The sequence below is a fragment of the Nicotiana tomentosiformis genome, chromosome 5 (genome assembly GCF_000390325.3).
Source record: "Nicotiana tomentosiformis chromosome 5, ASM39032v3, whole genome shotgun sequence".
NCBI lineage: Eukaryota > Viridiplantae > Streptophyta > Magnoliopsida > Solanales > Solanaceae > Nicotiana > Nicotiana tomentosiformis.
Window position 1 is genome coordinate 118,377,967 of NC_090816.1, and position 18,727 is coordinate 118,396,693.

At 36.1% G+C, this 18,727-nt stretch overlaps 2 protein-coding genes across 3 annotated transcripts; one reads left to right on the plus strand and one right to left on the minus strand.

Annotated features, from left to right (window-relative positions):
* Positions 1-845: 845 nt before the first annotated feature.
* Positions 846-6,299, plus strand: LOC104096992 (basic leucine zipper 6). 2 transcript variants are annotated; one of them, XM_009603481.4, is made up of 5 exons: positions 846-1,062; positions 1,793-2,470; positions 4,308-4,383; positions 5,169-5,295; positions 5,865-6,299. In XM_009603481.4, exons 2-5 carry the CDS (start codon positions 1,917-1,919, stop codon positions 6,023-6,025), a joined length of 918 nt encoding a protein of 305 aa, XP_009601776.1. In that variant the 5' UTR covers positions 846-1,062; positions 1,793-1,916; the 3' UTR covers positions 6,026-6,299. The 2 variants fall into 2 exon arrangements, with proteins under 2 accessions (XP_009601776.1, XP_009601775.1); XM_009603480.4 differs by having other exon boundaries at positions 964-1,103.
* A 482-nt stretch (positions 6,300-6,781) lies between these two features.
* Positions 6,782-17,356, minus strand: LOC104096993 (vacuolar protein sorting-associated protein 60.1). Its single transcript, XM_009603482.4, has 7 exons — positions 17,057-17,356; positions 9,528-9,679; positions 8,741-8,834; positions 7,831-7,902; positions 7,608-7,719; positions 7,375-7,523; positions 6,782-7,048 (listed from the first exon to the last, which is right to left on the minus strand). The coding sequence occupies exons 1-7, from the start codon at positions 17,123-17,125 to the stop codon at positions 6,995-6,997; spliced, it is 702 nt and encodes a 233-aa protein (XP_009601777.1). The 5' UTR covers positions 17,126-17,356; the 3' UTR covers positions 6,782-6,994.
* Positions 17,357-18,727: the final 1,371 nt, after the last annotated feature.

Genomic DNA, 18,727 nt, shown 5'->3' on the forward strand with positions numbered 1-18,727 from the left:
ATAGTCAAGATAGACTCATGGGCGCAGATTCGAGCTTCACTCTCCGTAATTTTTATTTTTCTTGTACAAGTTTTAACATCCTTAAAATATTTATCACTACAAAAAATGCCAATAAACTAAAAAGAATTTTGCAAATTTTGGCTTTTCAAAACTTTCGATATTACCAATGCATAAAGTGAAAAAGTGCAACTAACTTACTAAGTTATCTCCAAGAAAATGACCACCAAAGATCCTGGTGATATCCACCCATTCGTTAGAGTTAGTGTATTCGAGTTTGAGAACGTAAAAAGTTCTGCTAAAGAATATTGTTCCGCTGGATTGTTGTTAGTTATCTTTATCAATATATTGTATTATATTATACTGTATTATTTAATATATATAATATTTGAATATATTATACTATTATTTTTCATCGTTTTATAAAATTACACACTAATAATTTAAAGAATACACATATAATATTACAGAGAAAAAATAAAATATACGGTAAAGTTATTAAAAAAGTAAAGTAAAAAGTAAAATAGAATTATAGTAAAGGCAATAGTCAATATGAGAAAAAAGTAGATAACCATGTGATCTCACAAATACCTACGTAAAATAGATTTTTTCATTGATGTAATAAAATTAAAATAACAATCAAAGTAAATACTACTATTATATTAACGAGTCTTAAATTAATCTCTAAAGAAAACGAAATTTATTTGGAAGGAAACAAAGGAAAAAGGGGAAAAGGAGGGAAAGTTAAAATTTTATACGCAACATAAGAAAAGTGAAGATGAGCTGTGAACAACTCAAAGCTGCCAAATAGTACATACCAAATTCTCTCTTAAACAACATTGTCCATTGGTAAATTAGGAATAGAGTGAGTAATGGGGCTGTGAGAGAGTGACTGTGTTATTGAATCCTCCGTATCTAATCTATCAACTTGCTACTACTTAAACAACATTGGCATTTGCATTTTGCCAAAAAAAAACATAAACACTCAAAGCTACTGCTTCTCTTTTTCTCACTCTCCTTCCAAAAAAAAAAAAAAAAAAACCACCAAGAAAGAGAAGAAATAAGGTATGCCTAGAGTACTTTTTCAAGAATTTAGAAAAAAAAAGGTACATTTTTTATACAACATTATTTTGTTTGTGGGGTTCATTTCTTTTTTTGGTTTTTGTAACAATTTTCTTGATATTCTTCCTTTTGCAATGTGTTTTTTGTTGCTAAAAATAGTGGTCAAAGTGAAGGAAAATCTTGAGGGTTTAGTGCTTAATCAATGGGGAATGTAGATTGTTTAGTATGCCTTATCTTGCTTCCTATTTTGTTTTCCTTCTCTATATTTTGTATACATGCATTACTCCTTTTCTGCAATTTGGGTATTTTTGGTTTCTTGGTTTGCTGTTTCATAGAGGGTTTAATGGATGTTTTCAGAGTGAACTCAAAAGTCTTTCTGTTTTATTTTTCTCTTTTGCTCCCCAGGCTCATCAAAAAATTAAAATAGGCTGATTATTGTAATTTAATTGTAGCAATGAGCTTTAGTCTTTTGAGCAGTTATTTTTTTTGTAATGATAAGCAGGGAAACAAATTCAGATTATAAAATGTCATAAGCTCTTATGTGTTTCCAGCTATAGATTTTCTTGCCAAGACTTAACTCCCAACTGTAAAATGTTACACTTTTGCTTATTTTACTCTCCAATATAAAATTCTTGGATTTTCTGTTCTCATGGAATTTTTGGTTGATTTTTAAATACTTTTTGTTAAATAAAATATAATTTCTAATTTTCATGTTTTGTAAAACTTTTTGTAGAATTTAGGTAATAAGATGGTGAAAGAAACATGGGAGAAAGACCTCTTGTATTAGATTCTGTTGTGAAGGAGTGAAAAACAAAATCATAAAGCTTTGATAGGGTCACTTAGTAGTTAAGCTCACCATGTCAAGACAAGCTCATCTTCCGCCTCGCTGCCCGTTTCAGAAGAAACCATTAACTAGTCCAGTTCAAGACCATTTTACCACAACACTACACCAACATAACCCGTTACCTCCTCGACATCATAAATCCATTTCACAGAGTTCCATCTTAGAGGAGCAGCCTGCATGGCTTGATGAGCTGCTGAATGAATCGGACTCAAATTCCGGTGGCATGATGCATAGGAGATCAGCTAGTGATTCTTTGACACTTTTGGATGGTCTTGTTTCATTTGAAGGTTTTGATAAATTTGACGAAACTGAATCAAACGCATCTTGTGAATCGGATAGTAGTTCAAAGACTAATTGTATCTATGGTCCTAATTCGCCGCGTGGAAAGAGCAATATAACCTTTGCTGAGAATGCTATAGTTTCAGCGTTGTCGGAATATGTGTCCCCAAACCCTTTACAGTATTTAGATAGGTGTATTTCTGTGTCTGGAGCTGCACAATCGGAGTTAGCAAGCAATGTGTCTGGTGCAGCTAATGATGTTAATGCTGAGGCAAAGGCAATGAAACGGTTAGATTCCGGACTCTTATGCTTATTCCAAGACTTTTCATTATTAGTTGATAATGTATTATCTATATCTGCTCTTCTCTTGTTAAATCTGTCTATATTTTTTGGTAAAGCAACATCATTCCAAACGTTTCCTGAAAATACGAGGCATGCACCTTATATAATTGCTAATATTTCTAGTCTGTGTTTTGTACAGGGTCAGCATCCTCTTGTATAAATACAAACTTTATATTGCTTATTTTATAGGAAAAAGCAACTGCCATTAGCATGATTTAGGAACTTAAAAAAATATTATTTCAGTTTGGTTAAATGGCTACCATAGACACTAATAATCTCATTGACTTAGCTGCATAGAGGGAGCAGTTTGCAATATCTTCAAAAGACGTAATAATTGTGGTAACTGATAAAGGATACACATATTTTGAGTGTTAGTAATCTTCCCTTGTGTAGCTTGATATTCATGGTAAACTGACATTCTCCCTAAAGGACTTGTGACTTGTAATGATGCACTTAAAGGGCTCATCTGACTTTAAAAAGATCAGCAAGGTTTCCATATGAAAAGGAAAATCCAGAAAACTCAAAGCGAGTTCCTTCATGAAATACTGTCCGTTTAATAAAGAATGTCTATTTCAAGTCTCACGAAATTAGGCATAAAATCTCGCTTTGCAGATGTCAGCTTTGTGAGACAAGTGATCCTGGATATTACCATCCTCTCCAAAAATGATGCCATTTTGGTCCCTTCTATCCTATGAAAACATCTTTCCACTTTGGTACTTAAATTGTTGAAATGCTTCTTACTCAGTGTAGGCATATAGCCAAACTCTTGCATTATTGTAAATTTGGTGTGCCTGTTAGGTCTTCTACACCAAATCTTGTTAGGAGGCATTTAAGGTGTTGAAAAGAAGGTTTATCTTGCTCAATTATTCAATAAAAACGGCCTTGACAAACTCTTCTCCACGGGATCATAATGCTGAAAGTGTGCACCTATGTCTCTCCAATCCCTTTTACCATGCGGCTAACCTCTCCTTGCTCCTTACACTTTTTTCCCAATTTTCGTTCACTGGTTGATTAAGTCGATGGATTTCATTTGCAAAGCTTAACTGGCATAGTTAAATCATCTAGGCCACAAATAAAATACCAACCCACTGAGTAATCATTCTTTAAGCCAAAAGTTGCCCATGTCCCTAATTACTACTGGTACTAAAGATAGCATCAACACTCAATTTTCTTCGGGTATGCTGGGATTCGTGAACAAAAACACCTTATTATGTTCATGACCAATTGGATCCGGACATACCAGTAGGTAATAGAGGAGACTGCTGTGATCTATTATTCCCCATTATTATTTTTGCCAAACTTTTCTGGAAGTTGTCCCAACAATTTTTATTTTTAAAACTTTCCCAACTTTTATTACTACCCTCGGTCCATTTAAATGCCATTTTAGCCAAGCAAAATTTGGTCCAAAATAAGTGTGGTTTTAGGATACCAAGAAGTTACTAATTATGTATTTTCCAGATCCACCCTTGCTCCAATATATTATCTAAAAAGTATGAGGAGAGAAAAGGGTAATTTGAGAAAAGATAAAGGGTAATTTAGTCTAATAACCCTTATAATTAATGCCATTAAATGGTTTTCTTAATGGGTACGCTAGAACCTTAAACAACACTTATTTTGGACCGGAGGAAGTGATAAAATGTGCACACACCTAAGAGTGTGCTCTAGTTTCATGAGTATTTGTTTTCAAGTCAGCCTATCTGGAGGATTTATGTCTTTCTAAGATGGTTTTTGTTTCTAGAGGAGTGTATAATACATGACACTTATTTGGGCAATTTGTATACAGGCATCCTGGACAACGGTCAAGGGTTCGTAAACTCCAATATATCGCTGAACTAGAGAGAACTGTCAACACATATGAGGTACTTGCTATCATGTAGGAAATACTGCACTGTTACCATTTCTACAATATGACTTTTTCCCAAAGTCTTCCTTTAATGAATAGTTCATAATGTGGATATGGCTTAAGCTTCACATATAAGTGATAACAGCACAGATTAAGGAACTGCAAAGACTAATCCGACTTTTCTTGTAAAACTAAAGTTTTCATGGCTACACGTCAATTGTTGATTAATCACTTTCAGATTGACTTGAGAGAAGACCATGATTTGAAATCATAGTTGAAATCCCAATGTTATATTAAGTAGTTTCATAATAATTGAGAATGTTTTAAATCATAGTTGACAACATTATTGAGAATGTTTTAAATCATGACAACATTACTGTGTGTGCTAGGAGAGGCGGAGCTAGGATTTGAAGCTTATGGGTTCGGCGTTGCAATCCTTTTAAGTTACCGGGTTCTAAATTATATATCTATACATATTCAATAGATTTTTTAAGATAAATACAAAGTATGAACAACGCTACCGGGTTCGGCCGAACCCGCATCCGACGTTGTGGCTCCGCCCCTGTGTGCTAGATATGGTTCAGACACAACAATCTTTAATAATCTGAAATTACCAGTCAAAAAAATAAAAAATAAAAAATCATTGGTGATCTGAATTCTGTATGCATTAGTTTCTAGTTATCGGTCATGTTTTTGCAAGCAAAACAATATCTGGTGTTACATACTTAGCGATATGGTGCTTAATTTTTCACACTGTTGTGTTGTGTAACTGAGTGGCGAAAGTACCATTTTTGAATGCAGGCTCTAGAGTCAGAGTTAGCTGCCAAGGTTGCTTCTCTGCTTCAGCAGCGTGTTGCTTTATCAATGGAGAATAGAGAGCTAAAGCAACAGATGCTCAGACTTCAGCAGGAAAAAGTCATTGTTGATGGTGAGTTATTTATCGTTGGATCAATCAAGCAGTCCATAATACTTATTTGATATAGTTTATTTTACCAGCTACTTAACTGCTAATGATTTTCTTTTGCTTTCTTTTTTGTCTTTCCTGGACGACGTAAGTGCTGGAATTTAGTTGCACTCTATAATTGTTAAAGTCAATCAATTAACTGCTTCGTGTTCGTCTTAGTTTGTTTCTTATTAGCCTCAATTGTTCATGAGGTAGTAAAAAACCAAAAGTTTCAAACGTTCTCCCTTTATCTGCCTTCTCTGACATTGGATTCCAAAAACATTTCATTGAAAGACTATGAATGGATATATATTATAGCTGCCGAGATTCAAAACTTCCATTTGTAGTCAATTGCAATTCTTAGCTTGTATCATTGTTTTTGTCTTTCTTTCACTTCATATTGGTTGATGTACCAATGCTATTCCTTTATTTGGTGTCACTTGTGCACTCAAACTTTTTCTTGGTTCCTGCCTCTCCCATTGAGGGTTGGCAGCAGACAGGATAGTTTAAAAGAAGGGGCGAATGATCTGATTTTATATTAAAACTCTGTGCAGCCCAGTACAGGTCACTGAGAAAAGAATTGGAAAGATTGAGATACTTAGCACATTCTCCCAACAGTAAGATGAACACCAAATTCAGGCTAAGTTCTGCTGCTGGGATCGGTTCGGAAGCTGCTTGGCAGATGCTGGACTTTGGAAAACTGGATCTCAACTAAAGGAAGTTGATCTCTTTTGGCATATTTTTCTTCATTACAACATCCTCCCAAAATGCTTGTGATGGAACTCCTTTAGACTTAAGCCTGTAAATCCTCTTTAGGATGTAGTATGTTCCAAATGGGAATGACACTTTTAGGGATTAGGACGATAACTGTGAATGTACTGCCTAATTGACTTCTTTTTTAATCCACTCTATGTGCCCCACATCCCTATCTATAAATATGAAAAAAGAAAAAGAAAATCTCTAAGTGGATCTTAAATTTGTCAGTACCACACCCTTTTTTTAAGGTGCAAATTATGAGTGCATCAGAATTGTCAGTACTGAAATAGGAAAGAACAATTTGTGTCCTGGTTTTTGTATTGAATGCAAGACATCTGTGCAAGTATTGACTGTACGTGCAAATAACTATGTAGTGGATTCAATGTTAAAAACATTATCCGTCTCATGCTTGGCAATTGGCATGCTGCATCTCGAGGGCCATTATGGCAGAAAAATCCAGTTGCATGTATTTGAGCACAAACAATTCGTCAAAATTCATTAGCAGGACTGCAGGATTAAGAACAATGATTTACCCGGTAGCAAATTTACACGCACAAAATCACATCGCCATTTTACCAGGTTTCGGCAAGGACGTTAAATACCTATTAAGATAGCCGAACATGGCACCGGCACCAAAGTAGAGCATCTTGGAAGCAATTCCACAACCTATTTTATAGGAGAAAACCAGACACAGAAAGTAATCCGAAGTCCTAAATGTTGCAATGTGATTTCTTTTCTTTGTTGATGTAGGATAAGATACCGAATTGCATAATACAATCAAGTATTTTGTCCATTATTACAATGAATCACCACTAGTCATTTGGAAATGGCAATGAAATATATTCTGCACACTATGTTTACACCAGGATTTCCCCAACAAACAAAGAGTGATCCCAAAGAAGTTATCAACAGTATCCCACTCCTTCATTTAACCACGAATTGATGCACGAGGGACAGCAGGTAATCCTAGTTCATCATCAGCCTGTGCATCAGAAGTCAAAGAAAAATCATAAACGTACATTCACACATCCATTTCACATGAAATAAGAAAAAACTCAACAAAACAAAAAGAAAACAGGAAAAAGATAAGCAATGGAGAGGGCTGGGAGAGGAGGCATAACCTTCCTTCTCAGACTGGGAAGATGTCATTTTCATACGAAAATGCAGGCTTTCCAAGTAGATAAATATAACTTCATTTTCATACGAAAAGATGCAGGCTCTAATATGCACGCAAATGTAGACATGCATATAACTGACTATCTACGTACAGGTAGACTAATTACTATGCCATACAACATTTGTCTTTACCTGCGGGTTAGCTCTCCCAGCTGGCATGGGTGCATGCCCTGTTGGTGCTGATGGTAGGCTAAGCTCTGCATCCAAAGCGGGCTCAGGTTGAAGATATGAAGGGACACCTTCGCCTTCAGTGTCCATGTCGGCTTCCAGAGCATCAAGCTCTGCATAAAAATTGACAACTTTTAAATGCTCATCCTGACATATTTTTTACTTCTCTACATAAATATATTGCTACTTAAGCTTACCACCCATGAGTTCTTCTTCATCAATGTCATCTGGCACGCTGTAGCTTCTACCAAGAGTCTCTTGAATTTCATTGCTCACATCCATCAGGTCCATCATTTCATCTTGCAGGTTCTAAATTTACGCATAATAATATCACAATTAACAACCACGGCAAATTCGGAAAGGACTGAGGATAAATGCACAAGGATACTAAAACATACAACCACCACGAAGAATACATACATCTATATCATTAATCTTCACTGTCTTCATCATTCCTTTCAATTCCTTGTTTGCCGACTTCAAAGCTGACATCTGTTGAAACATAATCAAGTTAGTACTTGCAAATTCTACTGTATATAAATGAATCCAATTGTTCAATTGTTCCTTCAAACATCAAATCTCCAACATGGGATCACGTAGGATATAGAAACTCTAGGCCACATAATGAAATCTGTTCATCGTGATAAATAAGCCTACCTCCCTAGTCCCTACCTCTAGGGAGGTAGGCAATAGTTCACCTGATAAGCCTTGAGCTGTGACCAGTGGGCCGCCATCAAGAAAAAAGTACACTTTACCATGAATTGATATAGCCCAAAAGTCCGACATTATTAACCTTAGTGACTTGAAAAACCTAATAATTATTGACCCAGGATGACCATGAGTTAAATAGACTAAAATCGTAATCCTTCATTTACCCAAATAACATTCACTTGATGTACTCATCACTGAATCAGAGTTGTGAGTGACGCTAACTCAAGAAACCAAGATTGTTCAATCAAATGGATTGGGGTAAAGAAAATGATTCTCCCATCAACATGTATGTTCCTTTTGAAATGAATGTTAAGATTTGAATATCAATTAAGTACTCAAACTTCAAACAAAAAAAAAAGGCTAAATGAGGCTTCCAGAGACTTGGATTATCAGAACTATCAATAGACAAATATCCTACAGGTGTAATCATATAATAGTTTTAAGAGTTTAACCTTTATACACCGACGGTATAAAAGAATTTTACTTTATCAAGGCACCTAAAAGATAATTACAGGTAGCTGCCCATTTTGAGTTACACAATTCATAAACAAAATGGGAGAAAACTAGGACTGAAAAAAGTTATAGTAAAGAAAAAGAGCATAAACTCCATTTAACATACTGTTTGCTGAGCATCTTTGATTCCTTCAGCAGCAAATGAAACTTGATCTAGGTTGTACGTCTGATTGTAGAGCATGTCACGTTGACCTTCATACCTGTTGAATATTCAACAAAATATATCATGCATTCCAAACAATAGATAAAAATAAAAACTATAAGCCTGTCAAACAAGCAAAAAATGTTTTCTCCCAAATTGGAAGAACTATCCAACCTGAAATAAGAAAATACCTACCCTAAACAAGAAAGCAAAACGTAGAGAAATGTATTAAGGTAAACAGAACATTCACCATCATTAGTGGGCCATCTACTTTTGCTTCATATGAAATCCAGGTGGAGTTAATAGAGTAATCACCTATAGCTTAAGAAGTCAGACTTTTTCCTTCTTTTTTAAAATTTTAAAATTCTTTTAGTGGATTGCAAGTTGGTGAGTTTCCAAAGTCGGAACTGTTACAAGGACCAGTTCTTGTTTCATTTAATTTTCTTTTTTTTGGACGAAGTAACAACAAACACTTTCAAGAACTAGCCCTTGTGAGAAAAGCTGTCAAAAGTGACTAACACAATGTTTTTCTTCCTCATAATATGGTTACATCAATGTACCCACACAAATGTATTTTCTCAGTTCTTTCAGCACTTTATTCTCTGTGTTTATACAGCTCACTTATCCCAGAACCTAAATGTTACTTGGCCTCTAATGCAACTATACACCTGCCCACAAAGCAGTCAATTTGAAGCTCAACAGCCGCTTTAAACCTCACCGTACTCTTAAATAAAATAAAGGATAGACTCACATTCTTTTCTGCTTCAATACCCTCATTGCTCGAGCTTTTACAGCTTCCTGAGCTGGACCTGGCCGGGTCTTCTTCAGCTGTTCCTTGTATCTCGCAAGTTCAGCATCAAGCTTCTTGATTTTCTCCTCCACGGTGTCACCTCTTTTATTGATCTGGACATATAAGAAGCGATAAATCAGAAATCTGATGCAAAGCACGAGCACAACTTTTTTTTACCGGAAAAGATTGTTTTATCAGGTAATGAATACACTATAAGTATTCCTTTGGTAAAATGCGTTCAAAAGGAAAATAGAAAATACAGAACAGAGAAGGCCACTAGCTCTCAGAAAGATACACATCATTCATCTCATCCAAGGCATGACGAATTCGATGGACAAATACGCACGCATGAGAGATCAGAGGACTTGTTCTAAGGAAATGGAAAACAATTGTTAGTCTAACTTTAACCGAAAATGAAAAAACAACCATATCTGCATGAAAGCAATAAGTTTGACAGTATAACAAGTTTAGAAATGACTTTGGTATGAAACGTCACGCATGCTAGCTCACAAAATACAACACCCCACAAGTTGAAGAAGAAACAAGCACAATGCTTACTCAACACCAAATAGATAACCATTGAAAAGCACAATACTCTTAGCCTGTTTGACCAAGCATCCAAAATATGCTTCCTTTGAAAAGTGCTTTTTTCAATAATTGTTTTTTGAAATAGAAAAAATGCCCTCTTCTCTCTCCTCTCTCTTCTTCTCTCTCCTCTTTCTCTCTCTCTCTCTCTCTTCTGAAACATGTGTAAATCTTCACCGGTGATTTCAAATCATGGGGGAAAGAACTTTCTTCACATCTGGCTCTAAATCATTCGAATTGGCAGGGAATCATGAAGGACGAATTAGATGGTATACACTGATAGAAAGGAACAGGAGATTTACGAGCAGAATCTACATTGATGAAGAGAATCTGCGCTGGGTTTGTGAATCTCTTGCTCTAGCATCCAGGGGTACAGGGAACTTATGTAGACGTTGGGGAAGGAAGGTTCAAACATACATTTACAGAGTGTATCAGAACTTCAACAGTTATAGCCGTTTTTTCAGAATTGAAACTTGGGTGGGAGATAGAAGCAATGCAATTATTGTTCCGGAAGATGAACATAATAGGGGCTGGGGAGATTTTGCAGACAAGATATTGAGATTCCTGGGGAAACCTTCAAACAACAAAATCAATCATTTTGTTGATATTCACACAAAGCCTTTTGTTGAAGCTGCCAGAATATATCAATGGCCGGACAAGGTAGTGACTCAAGCAACAAGTTCTGAGTTAAAGGCGAGAGAAACTTTTTTACAGAGTTGTATGATTGGCTACTTCAATGATCCATTTAGCTACAGCCCAAAATCAAGAGGTGTTGCACAAATGGTTTACTAGCAGATGGCAAGTATGCTCTGGTCTAAATATTACACTAATCTCTCATAACAGATTCTTGTTCCAGTTTCCCTCAGGGGAAGAAGCTGAGAGAATCAATGTGGGTGAATGGCATTGGAACGGAAGACGATTGTCATTGGAGTGGTGGACACCAGTGGCCGGTACAGATCTGACAAGCAAGAGGTCGGAACTCAGATGGATCAAAGCATTCGACATCCCGCTTCATGCTTAGTCACCGGATACTTTTAAAACTATTGGTGAATTTTGTGGTGGCTATGTTGGGGTTGACGAAGATACAAAACACATCAATCATTTTCTCTGAGCTAGGATATGCATAAGGAACACTGAAGCCAAAACACCGGGTAAGATTAATCTTGATATAGAAGAATGGAAGTTCGAAATTTCTTTGGTGGATGAAGTTTCTGCTACTCCTAGATTCGCCGGAAAATCTGATCGGAGTTGTTCCAGTGGTGCTTTGCCGGTAGTTGCAAATATCGAGACTTCGTATCCTGCAGTTCCCCTTTCTGGTTACAAGCACGTGGGTGGGCATGTGGAGAAGCCTCACTTTAATTCAAAAATCTCTGAACCCTTTGTACCATCAAGTCCAATGATTATTCTGAGGGTCCCTCAACTAGCAGATCTAGGGTTTCTATAGGCCTTCATTTAAAGGACCCAAACCTAGACACTTCCTTTGTACCACCAGTTAATGCAAAGCCCCAAAATTATTGTAGGGGTCCCTCAACTAGCAGATCTAGGGTTTCAAAGAGCCTTTTTTTAAAGGGCCCAAACATAGATACTTCCTATTATTCTAAAGGCCCAAAACACAAAGTCCAAAAACATAAAAAAGCCCCACCACAAATTACCCAATGGAGAGCTAAAGGTTTTTTTTCTAATCACACACGAGTAATAGATGAGAATCAACAACCTGAACAATCTGAGTACTCAAACTCTCGTCTGGGAAAAGAATATATTACAATCATCGATATGACCTCCTCACAACCACATGCAGAGAATTCTTTGAAGGGTGGTGTAGAACCTGAGACAACAACTGATCCCAAGAGATTGAGAGCAAAAAGTCGAATCACTAACAACTACATCGATGTACATCATATTCAACATCAACAGAATAGTAACTCTTTACATGATCTGGAAGCTGATGATGAAGGTGAGCATATGAATTATCCCATGTGCATGCCAAGATTGCTCCCACAATTGCTTCGTCTCCGGTTAGTGATTCTGATTCTCAATTCTCTTTACAATCAGTAGGTGATTGTCTCTCTCTCCCCTGGTACGATTCCGGTGAGCAATTACAGAGTCCTACAGTAATTGAGACATCTAAATGAACCAAGTTAGTGATGGGGAAAGCTTGCAAGGCATTCAGAGTTAATGTGAAGGGATTCGAGCATGAAATTTTAGATATGATTATAAGGATGGAGGAGAAAAGACAAACCCAAGCGAAGAACCAGAAGTATACGAGGGAAAGAAAACCTAATAAAAAGGGGGAAACAGAAGCCAAAAGGTTGTTATGCTTGGTAAATTATGACCGGGGGGGATAAAAAGTGTAAGGGCAGGAAATATTCAGTCTTTTCCGGATGAAAATCAAAATACTTAGTTGGAACATTGGAGGGTTAAATGATACTGGAAAGAGGGATACAGTTAAATCACTAATTAAAGTTTGAAAACCGGATATTCTTTGTCTGCAAGAAACTAGATTGGAATGAGATTCTAGCAAGACACATATGGGGCACAAGATGGGCTGCAGAACTCAAGGCCAGTGGTACTAGGGGTGGCATAATTACTATGTGGGACAAAAGACTTTGGAATTGTATTGAAATTCAACAGGGTACTTATTCCATCTCAAGCATGCTGGAAAACACTAATGAGAACTTCATATTCTGCTTTACAAGGGTGTATGGTGCCACACACAAACTGGGAAAAAAAGAGTTATGGAATGAACTAGGAGTTGTTAGAGGAATCTGGGATGAGCAATGGGTAATAGGAGGCGATTTCAATGTTTGTAGGTTTGAAAGTGAAAGGCATAATTGTCTGAGAAGATCAAGGGCCATGAGGGGGTTCTCAGATGTCATTCAAGATCTTTGCTTATTAGACTTACCATTGCAGGGAGCTCAATTCACCTGGTCCAGAGGAGAGGAGAATATCCCAGCATCAAGAATAGATAGATTCCTTGTGTCATCAGAATGGAATGATACGTTCCAAAAAATTAGTCAAGTTGCGTTTCCCAAAGTCATCTCAGATCATTCTCCTATCATGTTGGAAAGTGGGGGCTGGGATTCAAATCCATCCTACTTTAAATTTGAAAATATGTGGTTAAACACGGAAGGCTTTCATGATAGGATCAAGTCATGGTGGCAGAGTTATGAAGTCGATGGCACTCCTGACTTTGTATTGGTGAATAAATTGAAGCTACTGAAAAAAGATCTCACAACTTGGAACATAGAGGAATATGGCAGAATTGCAGCTAGGAGGGGAAGAGCCCTAGAGGAGCTTTTCTTTTTGCAACAACAAGCTGAAGGCATAACTATTTCTCAAGAAGAAAAATCCAGCATGATGAGACTTCAAATGGAAATTCAGCAGCTGGTCAAAGCAGAAGAAGTTTCCTGGAGGCAAAAATCAAGATGTTTGTGGCTCAAAGAAAAGGATAAAAACACCAAGTTCTTTCAGAAAGTTGCCAATTCCAATAGGAGAAATAATCGTATTGACAGACTCAAAATTGAAGATGATTTCATTAAAGACAAGGAGAGGTGAGATTTTAGACTTCTATCAGAAGTTGTACACTGGAAATGAAAGATGGAGACCTTCAGCAAGGCTAGAAGATGTAGCAACTTTATCTAGAGAAGAGAAAGAGTTGTTGGAAAGACCATTTGAAGAGGCAGAAGTTCTGGACATTATCAAAGCTTGTGCACCTGATAAAGCTCCAGGTTCAGATGGTTACACTATGGCATTTTACCAGAAATCATGGGCAGTAGTAAAGAATGATATCATGGGTGCACTTCATTATTTTTACCAGAATGGCAACTTAGTCAGGTCTTGTAATGCCTCATTTATAGCTCTAATCCCTAAGAAGAAAGGAGCCACTGAATTGAGGGACTACAGACCAATCAGCTTGATTGGCAGTGTTTATAAAATAGCCTCCAAGATCATAGCAGAGAAGTTGAAAGGGGTGATGGGGAAGCTAGTTTCAGGACATCAAAATGCTTTCATCAAATCAAGGGAGATCACCGATGCAACTCTAATAGCCAATGAAATATTAGATTGGAAGATAAAGTCTGGGCAACCTGGTCTACTTTTCAAACTTGACATTGAAAAAGCATTTGACCAACTCAATTGGGCGTACTTGATCAATATACTCAGGAAGATGGGATTTGGAGAACGCTGAATTAGATGGATTAAATTTTGTATTACCACAGTGAAGTACTCAATTCTAATCAATGGTGGACCTGTTGGGTTTTTCTCTCCCCAAAAAGGCCTCAGACAGGGAGATCTACTGTCACCTTTTTTGTTCATTCTTGCTATGGAAGGCCTAAGCAAAATGTTAGACAAAGCCAACCAGCTCCATTGGCTGGAGGGTTTTAAGGTGCGCAATGAAGAGGGCAATTCTGTGATGGTGTCGCATCTGCTATACGCAGACGACACTCTGATTTTTTGCGGAGCTGAAAAATCACAAGTTCTATATCTTAATCTCACGCTAATGATCTTTGAAGCTAGGCCTACACATGAACATGCTGAAAAGCACCATCTATCCGGTTAACACAATCCCAAATCTGAATGAGCTTGCAGAGGTTATGTATTGTAAAGTGGGATCTTTCCCTACATCATATCTGGGGCTCCCATTGGGAGCTAGATACAAGTCTCAAGGCATCTGGAATGGAGTGATTGAAAAAATTGAAAGAAAACTGGCTTCCTGGAAAATGCAATACCTATCCTTTGGAGGCAGACTTACACTCATCAATAGTGTGCTAGATAGCATACCAACATATTTCATGTCCTTATTCCCAATCCCAACTAAGGTACAAAGGAGACTTGATCAATTAAGAAGAGATTTTTTATGGGCAGGCAACAGTAACACTCACAAGTTCCATCTGGTTAAATGGCCAAGAGTTATTCTTCCTAAGAACCATGGAGGGGTAGGGATAAAGGACCTTGCCTTGCATAACAAGAATTTATTGATGAAATGGCATTGGAGGTACAACATGGAAAGTTTAGGGCTATGGAAAATAGTAATTCAAGCAAAGTATGGGGTGGCAAATAACTGGTGCACTAGGAAGGGGAGAGCTCCACATGATTCGGGCCCCTGGAAACACATTTCAAAGCTTTGGGGAGAATTCATGCTCAAGTCATCACTCAAGCTAGGGAACGAGGCTCATATATCATTCTGGAAAGATAAATGGCTAGGTATAGAGACCCTGAAAGATGAATTTCCAGCTTTGTTTTTACTTGCTAGTAATAAAGATGCAACTATCTCACATATTTGGCAAAATAGTGCTTGGGCTCCACATTTCAGAAGGGACATCCAAGATTAGGAGTTGAATGATCTGTTGGGTTTGTTCAATAAACTATCAGGTGCTAAGATCAATTCTCAGGTGCAGGATAGGTTGGAATGGGGTGAATCAAAAGAGAGAACCTATACTGTCAAAAGAGGATATGACAATCTATGCTCCAACAAGGAATTGATCGACAAATGGCCATGGAAGCTTATATGGAAAACCAAACTACCTACAAAAGTAGCTGGCTTTATGTGGACAACATTGTATGAAGCTTGTCTTACTCAAGACAATCTTAGCAAAAGAAGTATACCGACTGTGAATAGATGTTATATGTGCCAGATGGAATCAGAGAGTGTGAGGCATCGTTTTTTGCACTGTTCAGTAGCAACTGATATTTGGAGTATGTTTTTATCAGTTTTTGGACTTGCCTGGGTTATGCCAAACAGTATCAAGGAAGCTTATGAGAGTTAGCGTTCTTGGAGAGTTGGAAAATCCATCAAAAAGACTTGGTCAATGGTACCTGGTGCTATTTTTTTGGAGTATTTGGAATGAAAGGAACCGTAGATGTTTTGATGGGATTTCAACTCCCAACCACACTCTTAAAGCCACACGTTTAATTAACTTATTTAGTTGGTTCAATCAGGCCCCTGTAACTAGTGTTGAACTATTTCTTGATTTTGTCTGCTCCTTAGTTGTCCCGTAAGTTTTTTGCATATGAGCAGACAATACATTTATGTTGTAATTTTTGCTATGCATCTTCTTGATGCCTTTTAATGAAATTCCCTTACTTCATAAAAAAAAAATATTTTTTTTGACTAATCAATTTGAAAAGCAGTTTCTCAAATATTAAAGCAACAATTTGTGCTCGGCCAAGTTTTCAAAAGTGCTTCAAGGGAAAAACTACTTTTTTAGCTTCTGAAAAATAGCTTCTGCTACTTGTCAAAAGCACTTATATTTTTCCTAAAAGCTTGGTCAAACACCCTAACTCTCCAAAATAAGCACTTTTAGCTTCCTAGAAGCTTGGGCAACCATGCTATCTGCCTGTACTGTGATTAGATCATATGAATGTGAAGAAACCTTCTTGTGCACCCAGTTAAACAAGTATAGGATTCATATACCTCTGTGAACATATACATATATTTGAGCAACACTCGGGCAAGTGTCTGACAAAAAATTTGCAAAACTAAAAACAACCGCAATACATTGAAGCACCAACAAGAAAATTAAATTGAATAAACCAATTTTGTGCAAATCAGTGTATACACCAAACGTTTAAATGCATGATACGTGTTATTCTTTTTTGCTCAAGCTGTTATCACTTAAATCATGGGTTAAATTAAATTTTGTTTTGCACATGATGTTAAGCAAAAGTATACCAAGCTTGTTTAGAATTAGTTAAACTTGGTGTATATGTATATGCCTGGCTAAGTTTTTGTATTATATCACCTATATATATATATGATTGTGAATCGGTCTAATTAGGCCAATCTATATATCAAAACTTGCAAAACAAGTTTTCCATATCCTTTTTGTAAAACAGATACTATATTATAACAATAAAGCTACAATTAACGACTGCATTGGAGTAATTAAGGAGTTTAGGTACGATACCCGATCGGAAGCGTCTTGAATGGAGGGAGGAGGTTCTGTTTGTTTCTTAACACCGAAAACTCTCCTCATCTTTCTAAAACCTTCTTCTCCTTGGTCGGCGGCTCTGCTGTGATGAGATTTAGGGTTTTCGATTGAATTGAGAAATGGGAGATTGAGTAGAGAAACGTGTATGTAAGAATGGGAGAGAGAAATTGCTGAATTGGGAGGGGGAAGATGAATTTGTACTTACGCGGGATTCGATGACTTAGCTGAAGAAGTTTCTGGGACGAAGTTTCAGAGAAAATCAGTTTTGAGTCGTTGTTAATGATGATCTCAATGAGGCGTAGAATTTGAGGAAATCTTGTTCGTAGCTATTGCACGTGTTTATCACGTGTATTGATGTCCGTGTCCTTGAATCCCAATTGTAAAACACTGCTATCCAATTTAAGTGAACCGACAAAAATGAATACTTTTATAATTTGTGAACCTGAACAAATCAAAAGACGTTCAAAATATTTTTATGATTATAAAAATTTCTCATTAAAGAAAGAATAATGAGTTTAAGTTAAATTATTATTAAATTTAAAAAAAAATTATTATTTTTGAAACGGATCAAAAATAAATAAGTTCATAATCTGTAACTGAGCGAGTACTTTTTATTTGTGGCTTAACTATTAGATAGTTAATGATTATATACTACTTGAACTAGTAAAAGTGGAATAAGAAAATATTAATACCTTTTAAATTTTTTAAAGTGATTTTAAACCATTTCTTTGTTGCATGACAAATAAAAAGGATTAGATGGGGTATAATTTAGAATATCTAAATTCCAACGTCTTTTTTTGTAATAACTTTGCTCATCAAGACTTTAATAAATAGAAAGATCTAACTTAGTATTTTTGTCAATATAAATTTACAATTAGAGTGTGTTTGGTACGAAGGGAAATACTTTTCATGGAAAATATTTTCTTGGAAAATTAGTTGTTTAATCACTTATTTTCTTTTGTTTGGTTGGTGAGTGAAAAACTTTTTTCGAAAAATATTTTCTACTGTTTTAGAGAGTATAAATATTTTTTAGGAAAATAATTTTTTGTGCTACTCTCCTCAACTCACGTTCCCCAAAATACTCATGTTTCATGTACTCCTCCCCCCCCCCCGGGACTCTATTTCCTTCAAAATTTAATTATTCTTTTCAAAATTCATACAAACCAAAAAGGAACTAATGTTGCTACTTTACTTTTTTATACACGAACAACATTGAAATTTGAACTCGATAATTAAAAAAAAATACTTTTTTTTGTTGAAAAAGAAAGTATCCTCATGAAAATAAATTACTCATTATGTTGAATGAAAGAAAATATTTTTTCTACATCATGAAAAGAAAGTACTCGTTTTGTTAAAATGAAAGAAAATATTATTTTTACATCAGAAAAAGAAAATATTTAGTTTGTTGAAAGGAAAGAAAATACTTTTTCTACATCATGAAAAGAAAGTACTTATTTTGTTGAAATGAAAGAAAATATTTTTTCTACATCATGAAAAGAAAATACTTAGTTTTGTTGAAATGAGAGAAAATATTTTTTTCTACATCATGAAAAGAAAATACTCGTTTTGTTGAAATGAAATAAAATACTTTTTCTACATCATGAAAAGAAAATACTTAGTTTGTTGAAATGAAAGAAAATAATTTTT

Coding starts and splice junctions, on each gene's coding strand:
- LOC104096992 (XM_009603481.4), top strand. CDS start 1,917: ATGTCAAGACAAGCTCATCTTCCGCCTCGCTGCCCGTTTCAGAAGAAA. Junction 4,384..5,168: donor GAACTGTCAACACATATGAG/GTACTTGCTATC, acceptor TTTTGAATGCAG/GCTCTAGAGTCAGAGTTAGC. Junction 5,296..5,864: donor GGAAAAAGTCATTGTTGATG/GTGAGTTATTTA, acceptor AACTCTGTGCAG/CCCAGTACAGGTCACTGAGA.
- LOC104096993 (XM_009603482.4), bottom strand. CDS start 17,125: ATGAGGAGAGTTTTCGGTGTTAAGAAACAAACAGAACCTCCTCCCTCC. Junction 8,835..9,527: donor GTATTGAAGCAGAAAAGAAT/GTGAGTCTATCC, acceptor AATATTCAACAG/GTATGAAGGTCAACGTGACA. Junction 7,903..8,740: donor TCAAAGATGCTCAGCAAACA/GTATGTTAAATG, acceptor ATGTTTCAACAG/ATGTCAGCTTTGAAGTCGGC.